The 20,599-nt window shown below is 42.2% G+C and overlaps 2 protein-coding genes across 4 annotated transcripts in view; one reads left to right on the top strand and one right to left on the bottom strand.

Annotated features, from left to right (window-relative positions):
• LOC105686046 overlaps positions 1 to 20,599 on the top strand; it is a 150,188-nt gene that overhangs the window by 37,597 nt on the left and 91,992 nt on the right. For all 3 annotated transcript variants that reach the window (XM_048652085.1, XM_048652094.1, XM_048652089.1), the window contains exons 4-8: positions 20 to 146; positions 272 to 401; positions 570 to 734; positions 851 to 1,052; positions 1,362 to 1,486. In XM_048652085.1, the coding sequence (XP_048508042.1) occupies positions 20 to 146; positions 272 to 401; positions 570 to 734; positions 851 to 1,052; positions 1,362 to 1,486 (749 nt within the window). The remainder of the gene's footprint in view (positions 1 to 19; positions 147 to 271; positions 402 to 569; positions 735 to 850; positions 1,053 to 1,361; positions 1,487 to 20,599) is intronic.
• LOC105686047 (cytochrome P450 6k1-like) lies at positions 17,160 to 19,326 on the bottom strand. Its single transcript, XM_012400599.3, has 5 exons — positions 18,654 to 19,326; positions 18,337 to 18,567; positions 17,964 to 18,241; positions 17,632 to 17,821; positions 17,160 to 17,532 (listed from the first exon to the last, which is right to left on the bottom strand). Exons 1-5 carry the CDS (start codon positions 19,303 to 19,305, stop codon positions 17,372 to 17,374), a joined length of 1,512 nt encoding a protein of 503 aa, XP_012256022.3. The 5' UTR covers positions 19,306 to 19,326; the 3' UTR covers positions 17,160 to 17,371.

The following is a 20,599-nucleotide window of genomic DNA, read 5'->3' as shown; positions in this document are numbered from 1 at the left end:
AATTTTTATCCGTTTTCAGATTTTTCAACATCCATGAAAATGAGTTTTTCGTTATCCTCGCTGCAACCTTCTAGCGGAAGTCTAGAAAGTCCTGAGCATGCGAGATTACGAACGGATCGTCCTTATAACAGCCTCACCAAAAAACGGTAAACTACCTTCGGATAATCATTGACTAAATAACATAAATCTGTTGAGAAAAAAAAAGCAGTAATCTCCAGGGGAAATTCATTGCTATAAATCTTAATTGAAACATGTTTCGGTCAATTATCAGGAAGGATCCCGAGCAGGAGCAGTGGCGTCGTTCCTGGGGAAGTCGGGACGAGAATAAAGATGATTTCTGGGCAGCGATACAGTCAAACTACAATTACATTATGGACACAAATCTCATCGACAGTTGCAAGGTACAAATTCTCTACAGAAATAATAGAAAAAACAAACTTCATATCGGTCAGTTCAGCTTTTTAATGTTGCTGCAGTAAAAAAAAAGATTAAAAAAATGTCAATTTTCGAAATTGATTGGTCACTATGATTGGTTCACGGTGCCTTACGGTTCATAATTTAATTCGCAGGAAGCAAACGGCGAACTTGCATGGGATGAGGGTGACGTCTCAATTCTTTCATGGGGATTGAAGGAGCTGAGCGGACAGTTTTCGGAATTGTATGCATGGCTTGGAGCTATCCAGGAGTTGATTTACTCCAAGGAAGAGAACGTTCTCGACAAAAGTCTGCGCGTGGTAAGTTCATAAAAATTATACGCTGTTATTCGAACGTTATCTAATGTCTGCTTTGCTATATCTAGAGAAGAGAAAGATGCTCAATATACATTCCGAGAAAATGTCATTTCTTACAGGCTCACACAGAGGAGCTGCGGCGCAAGGCTTACAGAAGAAGATTGTTCAATGAACAAGCGAGTAAACTGGTAGCCAGAGCTCCGACGCTGAGAGATGAAGTTGCCTGGCGTGTTGATCATCTCAACACCAAGTGGGAACTCGTTGAGCAGATCATGGCACCAGGGGAACAATCGGTTTCTGATGAACACGACGTCTCTGCAGGTAAATACCTTTCATTTTATCATAGGATAGATATACCGGTTCTAGAGTGGTTTCAACAATCGAAGGAATCTGCGATATCGATGGTTGAGATTCGCTGCCTGAGTCTTTACCAACTGATGAACAGAGCGAAGCTTTCAGTTGCCATCGACCAGTAATGTTGTTAATGTGTCTTATACCAACAGCAGGTCAACGATTTACGAAGGAAAAAAGCTGATTTCCAGAAGCGATTCTCATTACCTAGAGATGATAATCTCGGACTTGGTCTTTTGATATTCATAATTTGAAAAAAATTATTTTACAATTTTTCAGATTTGGAGCACGAGGTGAAATGTCTACGGAAATGGCTACGCGAAATGGAATCCCGTCTGCAACCCCTGAGTTTTCGAATCGACTGGAGCAGAGCCGAACTCGAGGAGAAGGCTATGGAACATATGGTGAGTGAAATAACATATAGAAAAAATAAAATAAATATGCAAGATCTGTCGAATGACGATCGATCTCGCGCGGACTTATCGCTGCCGCTGGTGCAGCGAACGTACCGAACCTGGAGAAGCGGATCAAGGCTACTTTTTCCATCCCTTTGCTTTCGCGTTTCTGACAAATAATCGTCACACTCGTATTCTTATTTTATCGCGAGAATATTTTTTCTTTTCGATCGAATGCTGCGGAGTTATCGAATCGTAGTTTTGTTATCGTTGCATTATCAGAGTGCAACAATGTGCATTTTCAACTAGTCGTTACTCCGACGACGCCACGCCTCGATGAGTTATTTTTAGATGTGATGAATCGATCGGTTACGATTAAATCGTTAACGGTTTCAATGCCGAATTAATTTTCGATCGATCAATTGAATCCGCGACGTTTTCAACGTATACTTCGTATCCTTGTATCCTGTGCATACCTAACTGTTATGTGCAGGAATTATTCTATTCGGTTAATCAGATCGATTGCGCACAAATGGTCACGCAATTCAAATAATTATTCACAGAATCGCGAAACAAAGTCCAAGCGTAATTCTATGTGCGATGAGGTGCACGACAAACAAAAAAACCTCATCGTGTAACGAAAAATCTCACCAAACATGTGTTTATGAGTGAACATTCGAAACGGTATATAGGTATGCTAAGATTTCTCTGCAGTAGCCCCCGCGTATGAACGTCCTGTTGAACTAACTAACTCGGATAAGCCGCGTCACGTGTGTTCCGCAAGATTAATCAACCCGGCGATTCAGGAAGACGATCGAGTCGACGCCATTATCTTTAATGGACACGTAGGCGAAAAATGCCGCCAGCGTAAAAACTCGCTGCCTCTTCCGAGGGATATACGCGGTGTGGATCGTGCGGAGATTTGGGTCGTTTACCGAAATTTTATCGAGGGATCCATCGTGTAATCATAGATACATTGAACTCTAATCGTCGAAGCTTGAAATTCGTCACAGTCTAATTTATTGCTGGAAATTGTTTGATGCGAAATGAAACTGAAAGCGTCTTCGTTGTCTAACAAGAAAAACAGGGAAAATGACGTAGAAAAAAAGAAATTGATCCCCATTAATGGAACGTTAAACTTTCTTTAGCCATATTCTTAAATGTCCGCTGACGCTCTGACGTTATTTATCACAACGAGGTTTATGATAGGCATCATTGCACATTATTAAATTCGTATGGAGCATGTTTAGCCGGTTACTCGTTTTTTTTCTTGTTTTCCTTTTCAGAATTTATTAGGATTTATTTGACGCTTCTATTCCGATCTCGCCCGAGGCGAGCGATGCAGAAGTCGTTAACAATGATTGAGACGGTTCAAGTAATTTTTGAATTCACAAATTATCTCTCATAAATGTCAGCGATGAATCGTTCACGCTTTTTATGGAAGTTCTAGCTAACTCAGAATCACTTAATTAAAGGATGCAAAAAATTGAGAACGTATCCTTAAACATATTATATTAGGTCGGAGAGTATAATTGCAATCTTTTCAACCACAGCTGCTTAGTAGAAAATCTGATAATAATTTTTAATTTCTTATAACAGTAGCTTTACCTTGAAGGCTGAAAATTTATTTATTCTCGTTGGCATCTTTTACGGCACTCTCACAATCTGTAGCATTATTTTTGCCGAGTTTATTTCCTTAAAAAAGGAAATAAAATTCAAGTATTATTATAATGAAACGGGTCGCTATTAATTAGTGCATAATTCTGCAGAGTTGCACACCTGTGCTCACGAGGGCGAATATGTTGTAGAAAGTAGTCGAAAGTGGTTGAAAATGTTGATCAGTGTCAGCGAGCAACAAATCAGCGTGAAACGACGTGATCCCGGCTGACCCGTGCTGTTGCTCGAAACTATAAAAAACTTGATGACTACAGACTGCGAGCAGTCACTTGTCTAGTCAAGGAAGTAAAGGTACGCTCACGTCTGTATTAGCTATGGGATCATATCGACGGAAACCCTTCTGTTACGATCAAAATAAATTCTGCCATTTACATATTATATCGCTAGAATTATTTTCGAATTTACGCGACAACTTTCGCTGATTCTAAACGGTTTTTGCGGTCAGTGCTGCATTCCTCCTTTCGATCGTAGAATGAAATAGTGGCAAATTCACGTTTCGTACCGATTTGGTCGCAATTAGTCATTTCTCGAGTGGCATTGCAATTAACTGCAGCTGCAACATGCACTCGTATCGTTATCTATCCATTTCCATTGTTATCTACGCTAGCTAAGTTATCTGTAGCATTGTACTATACATTTCTGCAATTAACTTTGAAAGTGTTCGGTTTATCACACCTGTCGTTTCTTAATTATTGTGAAACTTACTCTCAAGATATCAGATTTATTGTCACGTCAACAACGATCGTCGTACATTGCGTCGAATAATCGAATCGATTTCCGCTTTTCAAATGAATGAACGCTGCGATAGTAATTATACGGTGGTATTACAATTACCAAATAATTTCGAGATTTTTCATCTCGGTGCATTTGCAAATATACGAAGTAGGTACTTTCCAATTTATATTATACGTATAATGATATAGGTTCACGTATATTCTTACGTACAATTTTATTCGGCCTCTTCATCAGATATCACGTACGGATGAACATGGTCATACCTATTTACAGAGAAAAACACTTCACCGTATGCTCCTTACTTTCTTTCATATTTTTGGTGCATAAACCCAGCCATACGCCTGAGCCATTTACTCTGCCCATATTTAGCTCCTCCGACAAACGGTGAATCGGATATCTTCGGTTCGCGATCCGATGGAAGCTTTTCGATCAAAATTTTTTCTTTCTCACCCATTCCCGGATGTCTCGTTCGTCGCGCGTTGCATCCATAAAGCAGTAGGATAAGGTTTCGCCTTGACACTTAGAATCGGATAATCTCGATTCTTCACCCAGCTAGCGTGAAGGAAAGGTGTCGATAATACGTGGTACATACTATATCCAGGTATAATACACATCGCCGGTGGGTCACGCGAGTGAATATATGGAATGCTTCCGTGTGTAGCCAATTTGCGGAGACTGGCCGTAAATTCGCTACAGCCCGGTGCTCGGTGGCTCTATACGAAACACGGACAAACGTCCAGTATACCGATAGTGAGAGTGAAAACCGGTAAAACTATCGCTTTCTGATTGTCCAACGATATCACTGTTTCAACTTTTATAATGTACACCGTGCGCAATTTTCGATAAGCTTGGACGATCTTCAATAATTTTTCGGACGAGAAATGGAAAAATAAATTCTTTACTTTCCTTTCGTCGCGATCGAACGGCAGATCTGAAAAGGTTCCGATTTATCGTGTGTACCGTTTCAGCCTTACTTATAAGGCGTCGAGAAGGAGGCGAAGATATGCGTAAGTATACGCGTGGTGCAACTCCGAAGAGATGTACAATGCCGTACGTAATGTTGGACAAATGTAATCGGAAAAAACTATGAGAAAACGAGCGATCTAGAAGGAAGATCTGGCCGCAGTGCACCGGTATCGTTCATATTCCAGAGAACCAGCAGCCGGTTACAGACTAATTGTAGATTATTGTCATAGCTCAGAATCGGCCTCGCTCCAACCTGCGGCGTACATGCGCGGATAAAGCGATCGATTCTCGTGGGTTCAGCTTCTTCTTCTTCATCGGTTGGTTTCACCTGAAATACGGTAACGGTTCGAGGTTTTTTTTTTTTTTTTTCGCTTTTTGTCTCACAATTCTCATTGCTTGTGGGAAGGTGGCAACGATCGCTACGACATACCTGGAGTTCCATGTCGGTCTTATTCTCACAGCGTGTAGTGATACCGATACAAAGTCTTGAATCTTACGTCATTCCGATGCTTCGGAGGTGAAGATCGGTTACAGCGAGTAACTTTACCTTGGTTTTAGAAATGATGGAAGTGGTTTAGTGGGCAAATATTTTCTAGAAAGAAATAAAATCTCGAAATTTTTTATGATACAATTTTTTTTTTTTGTTTCTTTCATCAATGTGACGAAGAATAAATGACCCGATGTCTTCTTGAGATTGTTGAAAAATAAATAACATATTTTTAATGACCGCGATGACATTTGATATGAAGCCACAATTGTCAAATCACCGAATTCTGGATATTCTCAAGGTTTTATATTCTAGCCACCCTCTTTGGAATAATACAACATAAGAGGCACTAATTCTAACCGACAAGTTTGCGGTATAGCTGAACGATCCGATGATCGTAATATAGGGTATGCGTAGCGTAATGAACTATTCCAATCCAAGGGAGTATTCGTTTTTTGAAATCTCAAGTTTCCGAATCATTCACACCTCTGAACTTTCACGTCGTATTTGTTACCGGTATTCGAGATTAATGACATCGTTTCTCAAGTATTCGGTGTTGAGGGGAAAGGAACAAAAAATAAACGAAACAACAACTCAGGCTCTTCTGAGGTCAATCTTCCAGGTCGGTAATTGGATCGAAAATATTAATAAAACTTGGTGATGCGATATGGGTATATCCACGGAACAGAATTTCCATTTTTTGCATATCTCAAGGACGATAAAAGACGCGAGAGGAATCAAATATACGAATCACTATATTCGATGCCGCGTTATCTTTTCGTTTTCAGCGCTAAAATATTTTAAAAACTGACCATTTTTTTACTCTCAGTTCCTCCGATTAATAGGAGTGATAATCTCGAGCAGTGAGCTGCAGGAGCAGTAGGTAATCTAACCGGTATTTCCTTCTGCTCGTGATTTTTTGATCCTCTAACGCGCGGCTCGGGCAGTTAGCTCTTCAGTGGTATCAATCCGTCATCGGATCGTCGTTTGTTGAACCTTCGGAGGAAGCATTACTATAATGTTACGACCACCGTGACCGCGATACCAGGGGCACTACCGGTTGTGTGGGACCTACCGTAACGCGCTCTCGCACTATTTTCCCCCAGGCGTGCTCCCGGAATTTCAGGATTTGGTATTCCGGCCGTGGCAACGACGCACATATCCGCATTTTCTAAACGCGAACCGAAAATAACCGGAAAAGTAAAGTTGAAAAATAAAAATTCTAAAAGAACAAAAAAAAAAAACGGAGAAAAAAGAACGGAGAGCTTTTTTCCGGCGTTGCCGGTGCGGAGGGTACAAAGAAGAGCGGTGCGTGGACCGAAGACGTAAATATGGACGTAAATATAGAACGACGTATGAGATGCTACGAAAGAAAGACTCCGTGCACATATTCATATAGCGTGTAACGTACACCGTGCGCTATTGCAGCAAGATCAACGACAACGGTCATTGCTTTGCTACCAGTTTACTACTCGCGATCTCCTTCACTTGTCCCAGAACTTGTCCCACGAGTCTTACGCATTTGTAAATGTTCAATGTAACGTATATATCCGTGTATAACGTATAGGTACGTTACATACTCTATATTCGTGCCGGTTTTACAATTACCGCGTGATCTTCACCTTGGAGTAATTGAAACTTTTACCTCGAGGTGTGTACTTTACAAATCCCTAGCGTTTAAATTTATGTTACAGCGCATAATTGATTTAGTTATAAATTCATTCCGTCTCGGTTAGGATTACCGTTTCCGATGCATGTTATGCCGTGCATGTGCATATAACGCAACTTCGATTTTACTCATTTAGAAAACTGGTGTGTAATTCTCATTAATCCGACCAATGACGCGCTCGTGATTACGCTCTTGATCGGGCATTGAAATCACTCGGTTATAAGAAATCTACATACGCTACGAAAACGATATAAACGTGTAAAAAAAAACCCGCCAACCACGAAATTTGTTTTCTCTGACAGAAATTGGCCGTCGAAGTGTTGATTTACTACCTAATTACCGTCTCGACGAATCTCCTCTGTACAGTTGAGCTGTAAATGACTGCAATAAACATTTATTGCACAGCCAAAGAAGACAAACTAGAGATATATAATCTTTATCTCACCTCTCATTGAGTTTAGGTTTGTGCACCTGAAACTTGTTCGTATTACACTATCTCAGAGATCATAAAGAAAAAGTTATGGCCATTAAATCCAGGATGGAAAATATCAACTTTCCCAATTTTCTGCCGTCGATAGACAGACTGACCACTTGCGTAATTCTAAAATTTTTCCGGGATTCCATGCGTCTATTTTTCCATCGACGTGAACCGTAACAGGAAATCTGGTTTGAAAGTTTCGCACGAATATTTATTACCGGATTATTTGTTCGACGAAGAATGAGAACGATCGTGTTCGTCGTTTGTATTGAGGAAGCTCACGGCTGGCGACCCTCAGAGCTCTTATGTGGAGCTTGTGAACAGATGAATATCGCGTACTCTGGGTAACCAACCGCTTTAGGTACGCCAGCGGTGATAATTCCTCCTGTTGGTCGGCAGTAAGCACTGAACTACTGTAACACCCTGTTTTCTATAGTCGAGAGAATTGACCAGTCGTCGTATATACAGTGCCAACACATATTCCATACATCGAGAGGTCAGTTTCGCACGCCGCGCGGCTCGGTATCAATCGGGTACCCCGTACCGCGGTCTACGTGTTTCCTGCAAGTTGAACGCGTGTCCGAAGCTTGTATCGACACACCCCGCGGAGAGTTTCTTTATACCGAGCTCGGGAAGAGATCGAAAGGGAGATAAGTTATGGAATAGGTAATCGTGCCGCGCGGTTCATGGGTTTTACGCATCGTGTGAATAGCTATGAAAAAGCTATAGATCGTACGGCGAACAGCGAGGTATACTTACAAACATGGGGCATTCTCGTGAAGATCTTCGTCATTTTTTTTCTCAAAGTTTTCTCCAAATCAGTCATACTCGAATTTTGCCACTGTTCGATTCTGATCATCGGAATCAATTAATCAATTACTATAGGTACCGAATGACCTGGTTGAATTTTCTTTCAGCTTCGCGTACTTTTATGATACAATTCGGTGAAATATTTTTGACACCATAAGGTGAACCGAATAGTTGTACAGTTTATACGTTGAAGAAAGTATGGGAAACCGAATACCTTTTGGTTTTCTTTTTACATATATGTATATAATACACCTTATTTTCTAATTCAAAAATCATTCTACAAGACGCATATTATACCCCATGTGGTTTCATTTGATGTATGCCTGGCGATAAGATATACGTCGTTGAATTAGAGGCGTGACGGATTATATATGGAAATAGGAAACTATTTGTTAATTTCTTCAACCAAACGAGAAATCGTACCGTATATAGTATTTATATCCGTACCTTATTATATATTATGTAGATTTACAAAAGAATTCAATGAAATAGTTGTGTATCCGGGGTAGAAAGTGAGCGTAAGTATACACGTATACCTATACATGGCCATTGGTTACTTCGATTTTTTCTTTCTTTCATTTTTGTATAGAACTTTTTTCTTTCTTTTTATTCTGCAACTAAAGAGACGCTTCGCACTTGCATACACGTTCAAGTTGCACTTGGATAATAAGCGCACCTAAGGAGATTGTAACGAAGATTAACGAACGGACATTATACTGCCCATCGTTGTATATAATGGGTACATATATCGGATGTAAGTTTTCTTTGAATTATACCTACGCGAAGCATTTTCTATGGACAATTAATATCTTTCATCATTAATTAGCATCCCACCACTACGGTGTACAGCTGCCGCCGCCGCCGCCGCTGCCGTATAGCGTAATACAAACTCCACGAGTCACTCGAAGCGACGTTTCAATCGACTCAATGATTCGAAAACTGATTTGCCAATTAATTACGGAGTGAAGTCGGCCACGGAGCTGTTTCGAATACCGGACGTTAAATCACATTGAAATCGAGAACCTTTGGATCGCTCGTACGAACTTGCGGTATAGAAATCTATCGTCCCCCATGGGATAATTATTTTACGCCGCGACAAAAGCTACACGTGGAAAGAAAACGAGGATCGAAAAAATATTCTGACACAGTAACCGTGAAAGAAAAAAAAAAAGGAAAGAAAAGTAAAGGAAAAGTAGGAATGTTACGTGAAGGGCTTGAAATCGAACCCAAATTTTTGTGTTTTCAACCGGTGGTGTTGTATCACCTCGCGTGTTCCTCCGATCCGTAGGAAGGACGACCTCGCTTTTCTCGAAAGGGACGTCGACGTGCCTCGAAAAGAAACCGGACCTCGCACCGTGTCACTGTACCCCGGAGAGATTTACGGTATTACTGACTGGAGTATTATGGCTAACGTTCCGGACGAGTCGAACAGGAATTGCCATACGCGGTTAAAGTTTCCTCCGTACAGCAACTGCAGCACCGCGGGATGACCGAACGACCCAGAGAAGAAAGCATTGTGCAACAGTTTCATAATTTCTCCAACGACGAATATCAGTTTCGATCGTTATTCGCATGATCATATCTTTTTAGAATTTTTTCATTGGTGATTTCCCCGATCTTCGATTAATTTCAAGTTCGGCATAATTCGAATCAGCGTCGGTAGTGATTTCGATTAATTTTGATCAACCGGAGAATCGGATCCGCGACGTTGATTTCATGCGATCGGGATATAAATCGAAATATGGCGAAGAAGCGGCATAAGGGATAGATTTGCGAATGAAGTTTACTGTTTCTAATTGAAAGATAAATTGCGAGCGAATAGCGTGACGGTTACATTAAGGTAGACGATCTAATATACTTGGATTCTATTCGCGTGGAATTGACGGCGATGCGCCGCTGCAGCCCCACGAATTAGAAATCATCTGATCTAGAGACGACGCTTTCTTCCGTGCTCGGATCATTTGCGAAGATCGCCGCATGTTTATGTACCTTCGTGATACGATTAAAATCGTTTGATTAAGCTCGAGTATCGTCAAAACCGTAGCGCGATGACTCCGGATTTCTCTGTGCGCGCGCTCAGCTGATCCCATACCGCAAATCTTATTCACCAGCGATCGCATCCGGCGTCCCTCGAGCACTTGAAATCGAATATCTCCACCTCAGCTCCGCAAGGAGCATAGATATCGACTAATTTAATTTGCTGCTTCGTTTAATTTTATACTTCCATAGATCGTTGCTTCGCGTGATGCAATCAAACGGCTTATTTATACAATCTCATGCCAATAATTCTGGAATATCAATATAAATGTCATTAAAAAATGAATCCATTCGAGCGTTCTGCAATTGAACTTGAAGAGAGAGAATTATGAAAAAACGTAATCTCGGTTCATCGAATTCATTTATAAATTTATCACGATATTAATTATATACCACCGAGCTATACGATATTGACGGATTCTCACAGAATTCAATCCGTGGGAATAAATATGCTTATATCGCTTATGGTTTTTGCTTTAGACGGTGAGCCAGTTATCGAGCGTATTGAAAACATAATTATTAACATTCTCATAGGTACATAAAAATTTTACACGAATTATATACGCTATTCAATCTAGATAATGTAGAACGCATCTCGTACGTGAAGATAATGTGGAAATTTTTTCCCCGTCACTTATGTGGCCCGTTAATTATCTGTCGTCGCGCGATCTTCCGAGAATCGAGGCACGCTCTCTGATTAGAATTGGGCTTAGTTAATCCCCTCGAGATATAATATCGCTTCGATCACTCTGTATACCGTTGATACGAATCTGATGGTAGTTAATTATTCGACACCCTCTATTACGCTTCATTTATCGTTCGTTGTTATTTCGTCTATTCCGTTTCTCAACGTGTTCGATCGCTCATGAAAAAAAGTATCCTCGTAATGGTGAAGTGTGAATGAGCGTCGATATAAGAAAAGCGAAGAAAGGAGAGAACGAGTGAAGGATAAACGGAGAAATCCCTAGGTAAACCCTTAACGCTGCAGATGGTGCAGCGACGAATGCTCTTGTAACTCGATTGTATCGCTCCCTGCGGCTACGAAGTACAAACCGGCAATACCCACTTGAGTTCGAAACGATTTACTGTACGTATAACAGCGTACGCAATGTTTGATTATACACATCGGGTATCCCGCACGCTCGCGATACGCCTCGGAAAAGAAAGAAACGCGCCAACGTATTTCGTCGCGATACACAATCACGTGAATAATTACATATTCGCAGAGATATGCACATTTCGATGTAAAAAAAACTGGGTAAAGGTTGACAGGCCGGGCGAAGGCGTCGCGTGACTCACAGCCGCACAACCCGTGATTAGAGCTTCAACAGGTTTCGATTTGACTTCCAAATGTTTTTACTTTGTTTCAAGGTTCTCCTTCGTCAAAAGTATGAAAATTTATCAACGTTCACGACGTCGCGGAATCCGGCGTATTTCAATTTTTAAACAAGATTTCGGAGTCGGCAGACGCGAAGTCACGCTCACCCCGTAACGCGTATTTTCGGTAACTGTGCGGTTTCACATTTCCGAGTTGACGGTAGTGACAAGTCGAGGTCAAGTTGACGGATCGTGTGATGGGAAATATTCATCAGTCTCGCATGGCCGACAAATGATGTGTTCTTGATCGGCGATATTCCTTTGGAAAGTTTCTTGATTACGTTTAATTTGTATCTATACACTTTATCGGACAGGAGTCTCGCGCTGGTCTCGGTAATGCGTTGTGTTGTATTCTGGGACAAACTGCTCGGTAAATCAATGCGCTCGTCTATGTGGCGGAGTATTACATCGGACCGGTAGGATATGCAGATATAACGTATAAACCCTGGCTGCGTTTTCTCTTTGCGGTAGACTCAGGTGGTGGAGGCTGCTTTGATTCGGGAACAAGTAGACTCGTCGGATCTCCCAGAGATCCATCCATCCTCGCGACTCGTACGTAGCTATATACACATACACATATACACGCTTTAGAATTCACGATGCGTGCCGATAAGTATTATAATGCGTTTTATTCATGCCGTATCCTAGAAGGCCCTGGTGTTCCTTTGATGTCCCCTGTAAGCATTAGAAGACCCTGAACGGGTACGACGTGCTTCCTAGTTTGATGAACTTCGAAGTCCGTAGCACCGCGCGAATATGAAAGTAAACCTTTGCATGCCCTCACGTTCGCGGTGAATTTCAGAACCCGTGCTACGAAGCGATTTCGGTAACTGTATTAGAAACGGTTGAAACTTTGAAAAATCACGTAAATTCGGAGGTGCGATCTGCGAAGAAGGAGTTACAATTGTTCGCTATTTTTTACCCGCTCTCGTTTTGGAACTCTCGACTTTCCGTTGCACGCCCAAGACGTGGCAGACTTGTGCATGTTTTCCGTTCTTCGATATAATTTATCTGTTTCGCAAATAATGATTTTTTCTTCACGGGTCAACGGACGACGTGTTTCGATCGAGAGCCAGTCTCAGGGATACTTGGGCCACCCCTAGGATTTCGAGTCGGTTAGTCAAGCCGTCTGGAAACAGCTGATCATTTTGCGAATGACTCGTTGATTGTGGTATCGTTGCTGTTCGATTTCTACTCGCGACAGCGATAAGTTCTCGTCGGGCGGATCGATCGAATCGGCGCGGCGACGCGACACGGTGTGCGAAGGTTCGGCATATAATGGAATTACTAAGAAACCGCGGAGTGCGGGGCTACTTCTCTGTCCCGTACCTGTTGCCACTTTAATTGATCGGTGACGACGAGAAGGCGACCTAGTGCCCGCGGAAAGTAGCCAATAAACCTGGAGCAGCGGTTTCTAGACGGCGTCGAACTTGTATACGTCACCTTCGTACCTACCAACCTACCTACCTACCTACGTACGTACGTACCTTCCTACTCATTGCAGCGGGTTCACCGAGTTTTCTCGGTAAACAATTAGATGTGGCGCTGCACGAGCGCTATAATATACCGTTGTCTCGACTCCTTGACTCCTGATGACGTCGCGCGTCCTCGTACCGTAGGTCCCGGTCGTTCGTTTGTTAGCCTCTTCCGTCATCCGCACCTTTCAGTTCCCCGTCTTCCAAGTCAGACGAATGTCACGACCTAGTGCACGCTGTCTAGCTGGACTCTGAAATTTTTGTTAAAAAAAAAAGAAGAAGATACCAAAAAAGAAAAAACCAAAAGAGCGCGGAAGCAGCTGCCGCGACTACACTACTAGGCAGGAAATATCGAAGGTATTATTATACGTGGTAAAAATTATTGTGGTTTATTTTCTAATCCTCTAACTAGCGGGTATGCCGCGAATTAGTCCTGCCAGATTAGATCATAATTTGCGATATTATGCTTCGTTAAACTCTTGTAAAAATAAATATACCGGAGGCAATGTACAGTTTGTTATATTCATGCAGCGGCAGATATAATTAGATATATCTATATACGCGGGGAGTGTGCCACTCGCACTTAATCTTCGCGAATTGGATATCCGCACACCGGATTCATTCAGTCGTAGAAATATCGAGATGGGATCCATTGATCTGCCTATCGCTCTAGAATATGGCGCACGTAAATATACCCCGTCTGTATAGGTTTAATGGTATGCATGTAATTGCGTATAATTCATTGCAGTCGGAACCTCCGCGTTACAGGATTGTGACCTTGATATGACCGATAATTTGTTCTCTATAGTGTACAAGCGGCTAGCTGCATAAAACGTAGAGTTTCAAATCGCCGAACGAATTAGTATGAACCGTAGATACTTCTACCCCGTGAAAGGTCTATTATATACGCCAACAAGCCATTAAACATCGTTTCAATGCGAGATTAAATCGCGATCAGATATTTCCACCGTACAAACGTATCACGTGAGGACTATTTAACGATGCGCGATCATTGGGCATTGGCCATAGAAAAATTCGATCACCCATTGAATCGGATTCGATCGTCGATTGCCCGGAAATCGATTCACCTCCGCCATCGGCGAAAAAAGAACGGCGGATATGAGCGCAATTTTCAGGAGACTAAGAACTTGTTTCACAAAGTTACGTACGGTGATATGATTCGTTTTCGTTAATTAGTAGTTCAGTTTATCACGCCGATGAATTGTCTGGAAAAAAAAAGAAAGATAACAATCACTTGTATCTCGAAAGTGTTCGTTACACGGTAATTTTTCATTTCAATTAATCGTTTTCGGAGTACCCACCGAACACACACGCTGAATCACAATAGACGCGCGGTTAATCAGAGCCTATACAAGATTGAGAAGAGATAAAAATCCAGACTGCCGGTTTTTTTTGTTCTCTTGCCGCGGTGGTAATTACCTCATTCACTGGACCATTTCGATCCGCTGAAACTCCAGGGAATCGTTACCGCTGTTGCGTTATTTCGCAATAGGTATATATTCCGACGAGTCATGCATATTTTATAACATCGGCGTTGCACGCGCCCGCCCGATTACATTGTGGGGTCACTTCGATGTGATCTATTGATAATAACGATAGCCTTTGATTTTTTCGTCGTTGTGGTCAAGACGCGACGTCACGTTCTACTGCGATCTGCCAACCAGTCGATAGATCGACTCTTGATTTTCCAGATATTTTCGTGCGGTACGAGTTTTTCCTCGCTTTGCGTGGTTCCGGCGTACACCTCTTGAGACTCAGGATGGTTAGTACGTACGAGCCTAATGCGTAACTTCATGATACCGACGGGGAATAGGAAACCGTAGGCATATATCATAATAGCCCCGATGTAATTCACACCTTGGAATGTTACGATGGACGTTAACCGGGAGAGTCTTTGAAGATAGCGAGAACGGAATAGATCGAGGGGATATACCTAAGTGCAGTATCAGCGGCGAAGCGAGGTGTGGATAATTAGAAGCAACGGTTACATTATATGGGAAGTGGAGGCAATCGCAAACTTCCCCGATTATCAATTAAATGAATCCGAGATAGCGGCTGCTTTGACTCGACTTGACTCGGTGTGCAGTATAAAGTCTTGGTATTACGGTAGAAGTTTAAGCGCGGTCGATGTTGATGCCGATCACCTGTATAATGGAACAGAAATATCAACTCCATTCGGTGCGGTTCTCGATCGCGTGTACATACGCTCGTACGAATGTGTGCAGATGCGGTTTTATAAAGACGTGTGTAAAACGAACTACCAGTTGCATGCAAACACGAAGTATCGTACGTTGTTGTACGGTAGGAAACACGTGATAGTGCACATGGCACAGTACAGCGCGGATAGATGTGGTTCCCATAACGATTAAATTAGCTCAGCTAGCTCGGGTCGACGTTGGCTCCACCCCGCGAGAGCAGACCCGTGGAAACTGAGAATTAATTACTATTATTCGAGGCAAGATGCTCATTAAGTCAACGTATGCTCCGGTTACAACTTTTACCGGGTTACGGTAGGTAGATGTTGTGGTTTTGTAGAAAACCGGAGACGGGATTTAATCGGTTTCACTCGATTTTACGACGTTTGACTCGCCGATCCCGATAGTTTGTCTATCAGCTGTACGCTCATTTCTGCCCTCTACCTTCGTTCGCACATCGGACGGAGAATCTGTTACTAATTAAAACGCTTACGCGCTCTTTACCTTTGTATTATAACGATTAACTCGTCGTTGGCGAGCTCGCGATCACGTGCATTCGGTTGGGGGTGTGTTCGTTGCGGCAACGGCGATTCTTTACTCACAATTAGTCACGGAAATTATACTCCGCAAAGTGATGGATTTGTACCACGCGCGATAGAGAGACGAGAAAAATGGTAAACTGAATTTCTTCAGCCTACATAGTTTAACTGGGTCTCTTGTTGTGGGAAAGTTATCCAGCTGCAATTTGGATCGAAAAATAACGAGATCGCACCGACTGGAAGCGACATACTCAAATTCGATTTTAATCGCGTCTAATTATTGCTCACGCGTCTCGTACGCACGTTCGATCTGTTTTTCGATAACCGTATAGAAAATGTTACTTTTATGTTTCAGGTAAGCCTTTGCGGTACTCTTGATCGCATTTACGACGTTTCTTGTCGTGCGCCGCAACTTTTGGTAAGCGATCGCACGTACAATTATTTGTTCGAATTTCAAAGCAATTTCGTACGCTCTACCTAGCGGGGTCTCTTCGACGGAGCGAAATGTAATGGACCGAACGATGAATAATACCGAAATCATCGGGCTGAAAATTCAGTCTATGAAATTATAGAATACATTCTATACATGTCTTCGAATGTGAGTGATACAGCCAATGGTTCGAAACTATCCGAGATTGTGCAAGATTTGATGCTCGAGTGGAAGAGCTCGCGGTACGCACGCCGACCGATCCTGCGGATACATGTTACGCGTGTGTGCGTGCCCTACGTCCGTTGTGTTATTAGGTGGTACCGTAATCAAATATCGGTCGAAAGATATCTAACAAGTTCGAGATATATTCCGTCTTACTACGAGCAAATCCCCCGAGGCAAAGTGAATTATAAACACTCGTACACGCGATCCGTAAAACGGTTTTATGAGAGTTATACCCAGGTTTTTATTCGCCGTATTCGAGATAACCTTATGTTTGAATTTTAATGTTTGAGAACGTCTTTCTCCCTCTTTCTCCAATCATCTTTCTCTCTCCTATCGCGAATAACAGCCGATGGAAAAGTAGCCGTTCACATCATCACTATTTCTATTCGCGTGCGTCATTCGAACCAATCAATCTTTACCATCGTCATTATCATTTCGGTATCTCCTCGCCCAGGTACAAATTACGACGGACATCACCTGACGCACAATTTTTTTTCAGGCACACCCACACCGTGTACGACCTTTCGAGCTCACAACCGACTTTTAGTAATTTAGAGGTCATCGGATTTTAGTCCGCTTTTATTGTCAGACGAACGAGTCGCGTTACATTCCCATATCTTCGTTGTAAAAATTTTCATCAAGTTATATAATAATGTACAATGCCTGAGGTGAAAGAAAACAACATCTATTGTTAGAAAAAATCCATTGATCAATCTCTTCTGCTTTCTGGAATCGACATGCGTCCAACGCTTACATCTTATTTCGTCTGATATCTATTCAACTTTCTTCAAGTATAGATAAATATCGTCGAGGGGTGCCAGGAACAGAGCCTTGGGATCCACAGAATTCTTGTTGTCCGGGTCTAAAGATACCTCATACTCCGATAAAATCAGTGCCAATCCTATAAGGGTTTGAATCATTCCAAGTCTTTGACCTGCAAGAAAATTGTAATTTATCAGCAAGAGAACTACAACAGGCGTATCAGCCGGTCATCGATTAACAACGGTGAGATGCGAAATAATTGAATTTTTACCGATGCAGTTTCTGGGCCCCACGCCGAACGGCATGTACGTCATGGGTAAAATGGACGACTTTCTTTCGTCACTGAATCTGTCGGGGTCGAATTTCATAGGATCTGGAAAGTATTCCGGATCCCAATGTAGTCCGCACAGAGGAACGTAGACTACGGTACCCTTCTCAATTACCACATCGCTACCGGGAATCTGTACGGATCAAGTGAAATCACGTTCATTATCGATGTGTTTTGAATATTAATTGTTTTATCGGAGTCTCCGATACGATTGATATTCAATAAAGATTCGAACGTGGTCGTGAACGTGTTTAATAACGCGATGTGTACGATACCTTGTAGTCTTTCATGGCGAGTCTGTCTAGAATTGGCGCTGGCGGGAACAATCGCAGGGTCTCAGATATGATTTGATTGAGATATTTCATCTCTTGGAAAGCTTCCAGCGTGAGGCCGTGATTCGCGAGTTGTTCTTTTACCTCGTGACGCACTCGCTCTTGAATTTCCGGGTTTAACGCCAATTGCCACAGAGCGAACGCAAGTGTTGTCGTGGTCGTTCCTTGTCCGGCTAAAAAGAAGATCGCAGAATGCGCGAGGAGATGGTCGCCGTCGAAATCTGGAAAGAGGCAATCAGCGTAGCGTAAGATGTTCCAAGTTTTACGTAATCAGTCATCTTAACGACGCGTCGTAATTGATTATCGTAAAACTCACGGAATCTGGGATCTTTTTCCTCGTTTCTCAATTGTATCAGCGAGTCGATTAAATCGCCACGCTTTTGCCCCGATTGCTCTCGAACGTTGAGAGAATTCCAAAAGACATCTCTGAAAAAGCTTTCGGTACTTCCGAACATAGACGTTCTAGTTTTGTCGCACCATTCGGGAAAGAAAAATATCACGAAGAGATCGAATACCCTACGTGGGGTTATAGCGAACAATTCACGGCCTGCAATAATAAAAAGCTTATAAAATCACGTCTCTCGTGGCGTACGATTTTCATCGGACACGAGACCCTCGGTCCGTCGAACTTACTCATGGCCTGAAATTTGGTTTCAGGAATTTCGTAGGAGTTCGTCTTGATTCCGAACGCCAGCGAGGAGATAATTTCGTTCGCGTATTTCGAAGCGGTATCGTGAATTTTCATATGTTTGAACGAATTTCCGTCCGTAGGGCAAGAATTGATATAATCGAGCATACTTTGGGCCGATTCTATCATCAGAGGTACCATTTTTTTCAATTTTCCCGATGTCAAGGCGGGCGATATCTTCGATCGCACGTACTTCCATTCCGGATTATTCAGGGAGAACAAATTCTTACTGGCGGGAATATCTCTCGTCGCACCCGTGCCGAACAATCGATTGGGGAATACGTCGAAGTCCTTTATCAAAATATGTCTCAATAAATCGGGGTGTGTGACGAGCAGACACGGCTTGTGAAATACGTAAAATCCGATGAACTGCGATTTTTTAGAGTGCTCGTACAACGTGGCCATGACATTGCCCGGTGATTCTCGCACTAACACGGCATCTTTGAAGTTTCCGAAAATAAAATTCGCAGGCAGCGAAGGAACACCCCGATTTTTCCAATACCTCAGTTTGAACTTCGAATATACGTAAAACAGACCGAAAAGAAGAAGAATCAGAGAAACGCCGTTGGCGAGCCACGACGATGGTAACATCTCCATGGTTGGAGAGAAACTAATCGTGCGTGGTACAATTATCTATTTAAGTACAAAAATATTATGCCGACTCACCAGTCGATAATGTCATTAGTATCTGAGTTATGACGACGCTGTTTGTGTATCGGATTGTTGTTTTAAATACACAACTTTTGCTAGTCATGTTGATCATCGTTTTCGAATTTGGAGTTTGTTCAAATAAAGTCGCCGAGATATATAGTACGGCCATAGATATCGTCACGGCTCTAGTTTTCATCCTTGGCTTGTACGGAGCGAAGGAAGAAGAAAATTGCAGTCTTCCAAATTGTCGTGTAATGCGTTCTGTACACCAAATATTCGGTTAGCAACAGTCTCGAAATTGTCATTGTACTTGACGGAGGATATTCTTTTTGTCAACTTGATCTGGTATCAGTTTCTCAGCCTTGAACGAAAGCCCCTCTCGAGTATTCGATCAGTTTAAAAACACTGATACCGTACAGCGAAAACCCATTAATCGGTGGATCTCACCTCTCGTAGCAAAATGTACTCGCCAGGGTTCTGATTTCGACACTTTTAAGTTTTCCTCTCCGCGAAGCAAATATTTTCACCCGGCTTCGACCGCGCGCTCTCCATCGGCAGGATCGAACGGCGGAGATGTACGTACGTAATTTTTATTCACCAAATGCATGTACGCCAAGCCCGTGCAACGGAGAAACTGCGAGAAGCACGCATTCATATCCAATTTCAATTCCAATCTGGAAGGAGCGTTTGATACTCCACCGCTTATATATAGGTATATATACCCTATAGTCGTACGTAACATTAACTGTTTATATTGTAGTATATGGCGTGTGCTTATATCACCGGAGTACATCTCGCCTTACCTTATATATATTTTCGTGTCATTAGACGCTGACAGAGATTACGATTCCTGAGCCACGATACTTTCATACGTTGTAATTAAGATGGCCTATATGATTCTGAATTATATTCCCGTCCCCGTGTCTATACTTATAGGGGAAGGCGGGGCGAGGCGGGATAAAGAACTTCAACATTCATTCTGGATTTTGAAAATTCGTTATTACTTTCATGAATGTTGATATCATTTTTATTACCAACTACCGCAATGCAATAATTGGTCATTTCTTTTTTTTTATGGTAACCGAAAAACTTTCTCATTCACTTCAAATACAAACGAAAGAAAGAAGTTTCGTGGTATTTAATGTTCCACAAAGCTCTGGCATTTTGCCCCGCGTTCCCCTGTGCGTATATCAGACTCATAATTTTCATTCCATTAGCTTATATCGCTATCGATGTGCGT

The sequence above is a fragment of the Athalia rosae genome, chromosome 1 (genome assembly GCF_917208135.1).
Source record: "Athalia rosae chromosome 1, iyAthRosa1.1, whole genome shotgun sequence".
Classification (NCBI taxonomy): Eukaryota; Metazoa; Arthropoda; class Insecta; order Hymenoptera; family Athaliidae; genus Athalia; species Athalia rosae.
This window is presented reverse-complemented; position numbering and strand designations above follow the sequence as displayed.

Coding starts and splice junctions, on each gene's coding strand:
- LOC105686047 (XM_012400599.3), bottom strand. CDS start 19,305: ATGGAGATGTTACCATCGTCGTGGCTCGCCAACGGCGTTTCTCTGATT. Junction 18,568..18,653: donor AACCAAATTTCAGGCCATGA/GTAAGTTCGACG, acceptor TTATTATTGCAG/GCCGTGAATTGTTCGCTATA. Junction 17,533..17,631: donor GGGGCCCAGAAACTGCATCG/GTAAAAATTCAA, acceptor ATTTTCTTGCAG/GTCAAAGACTTGGAATGATT.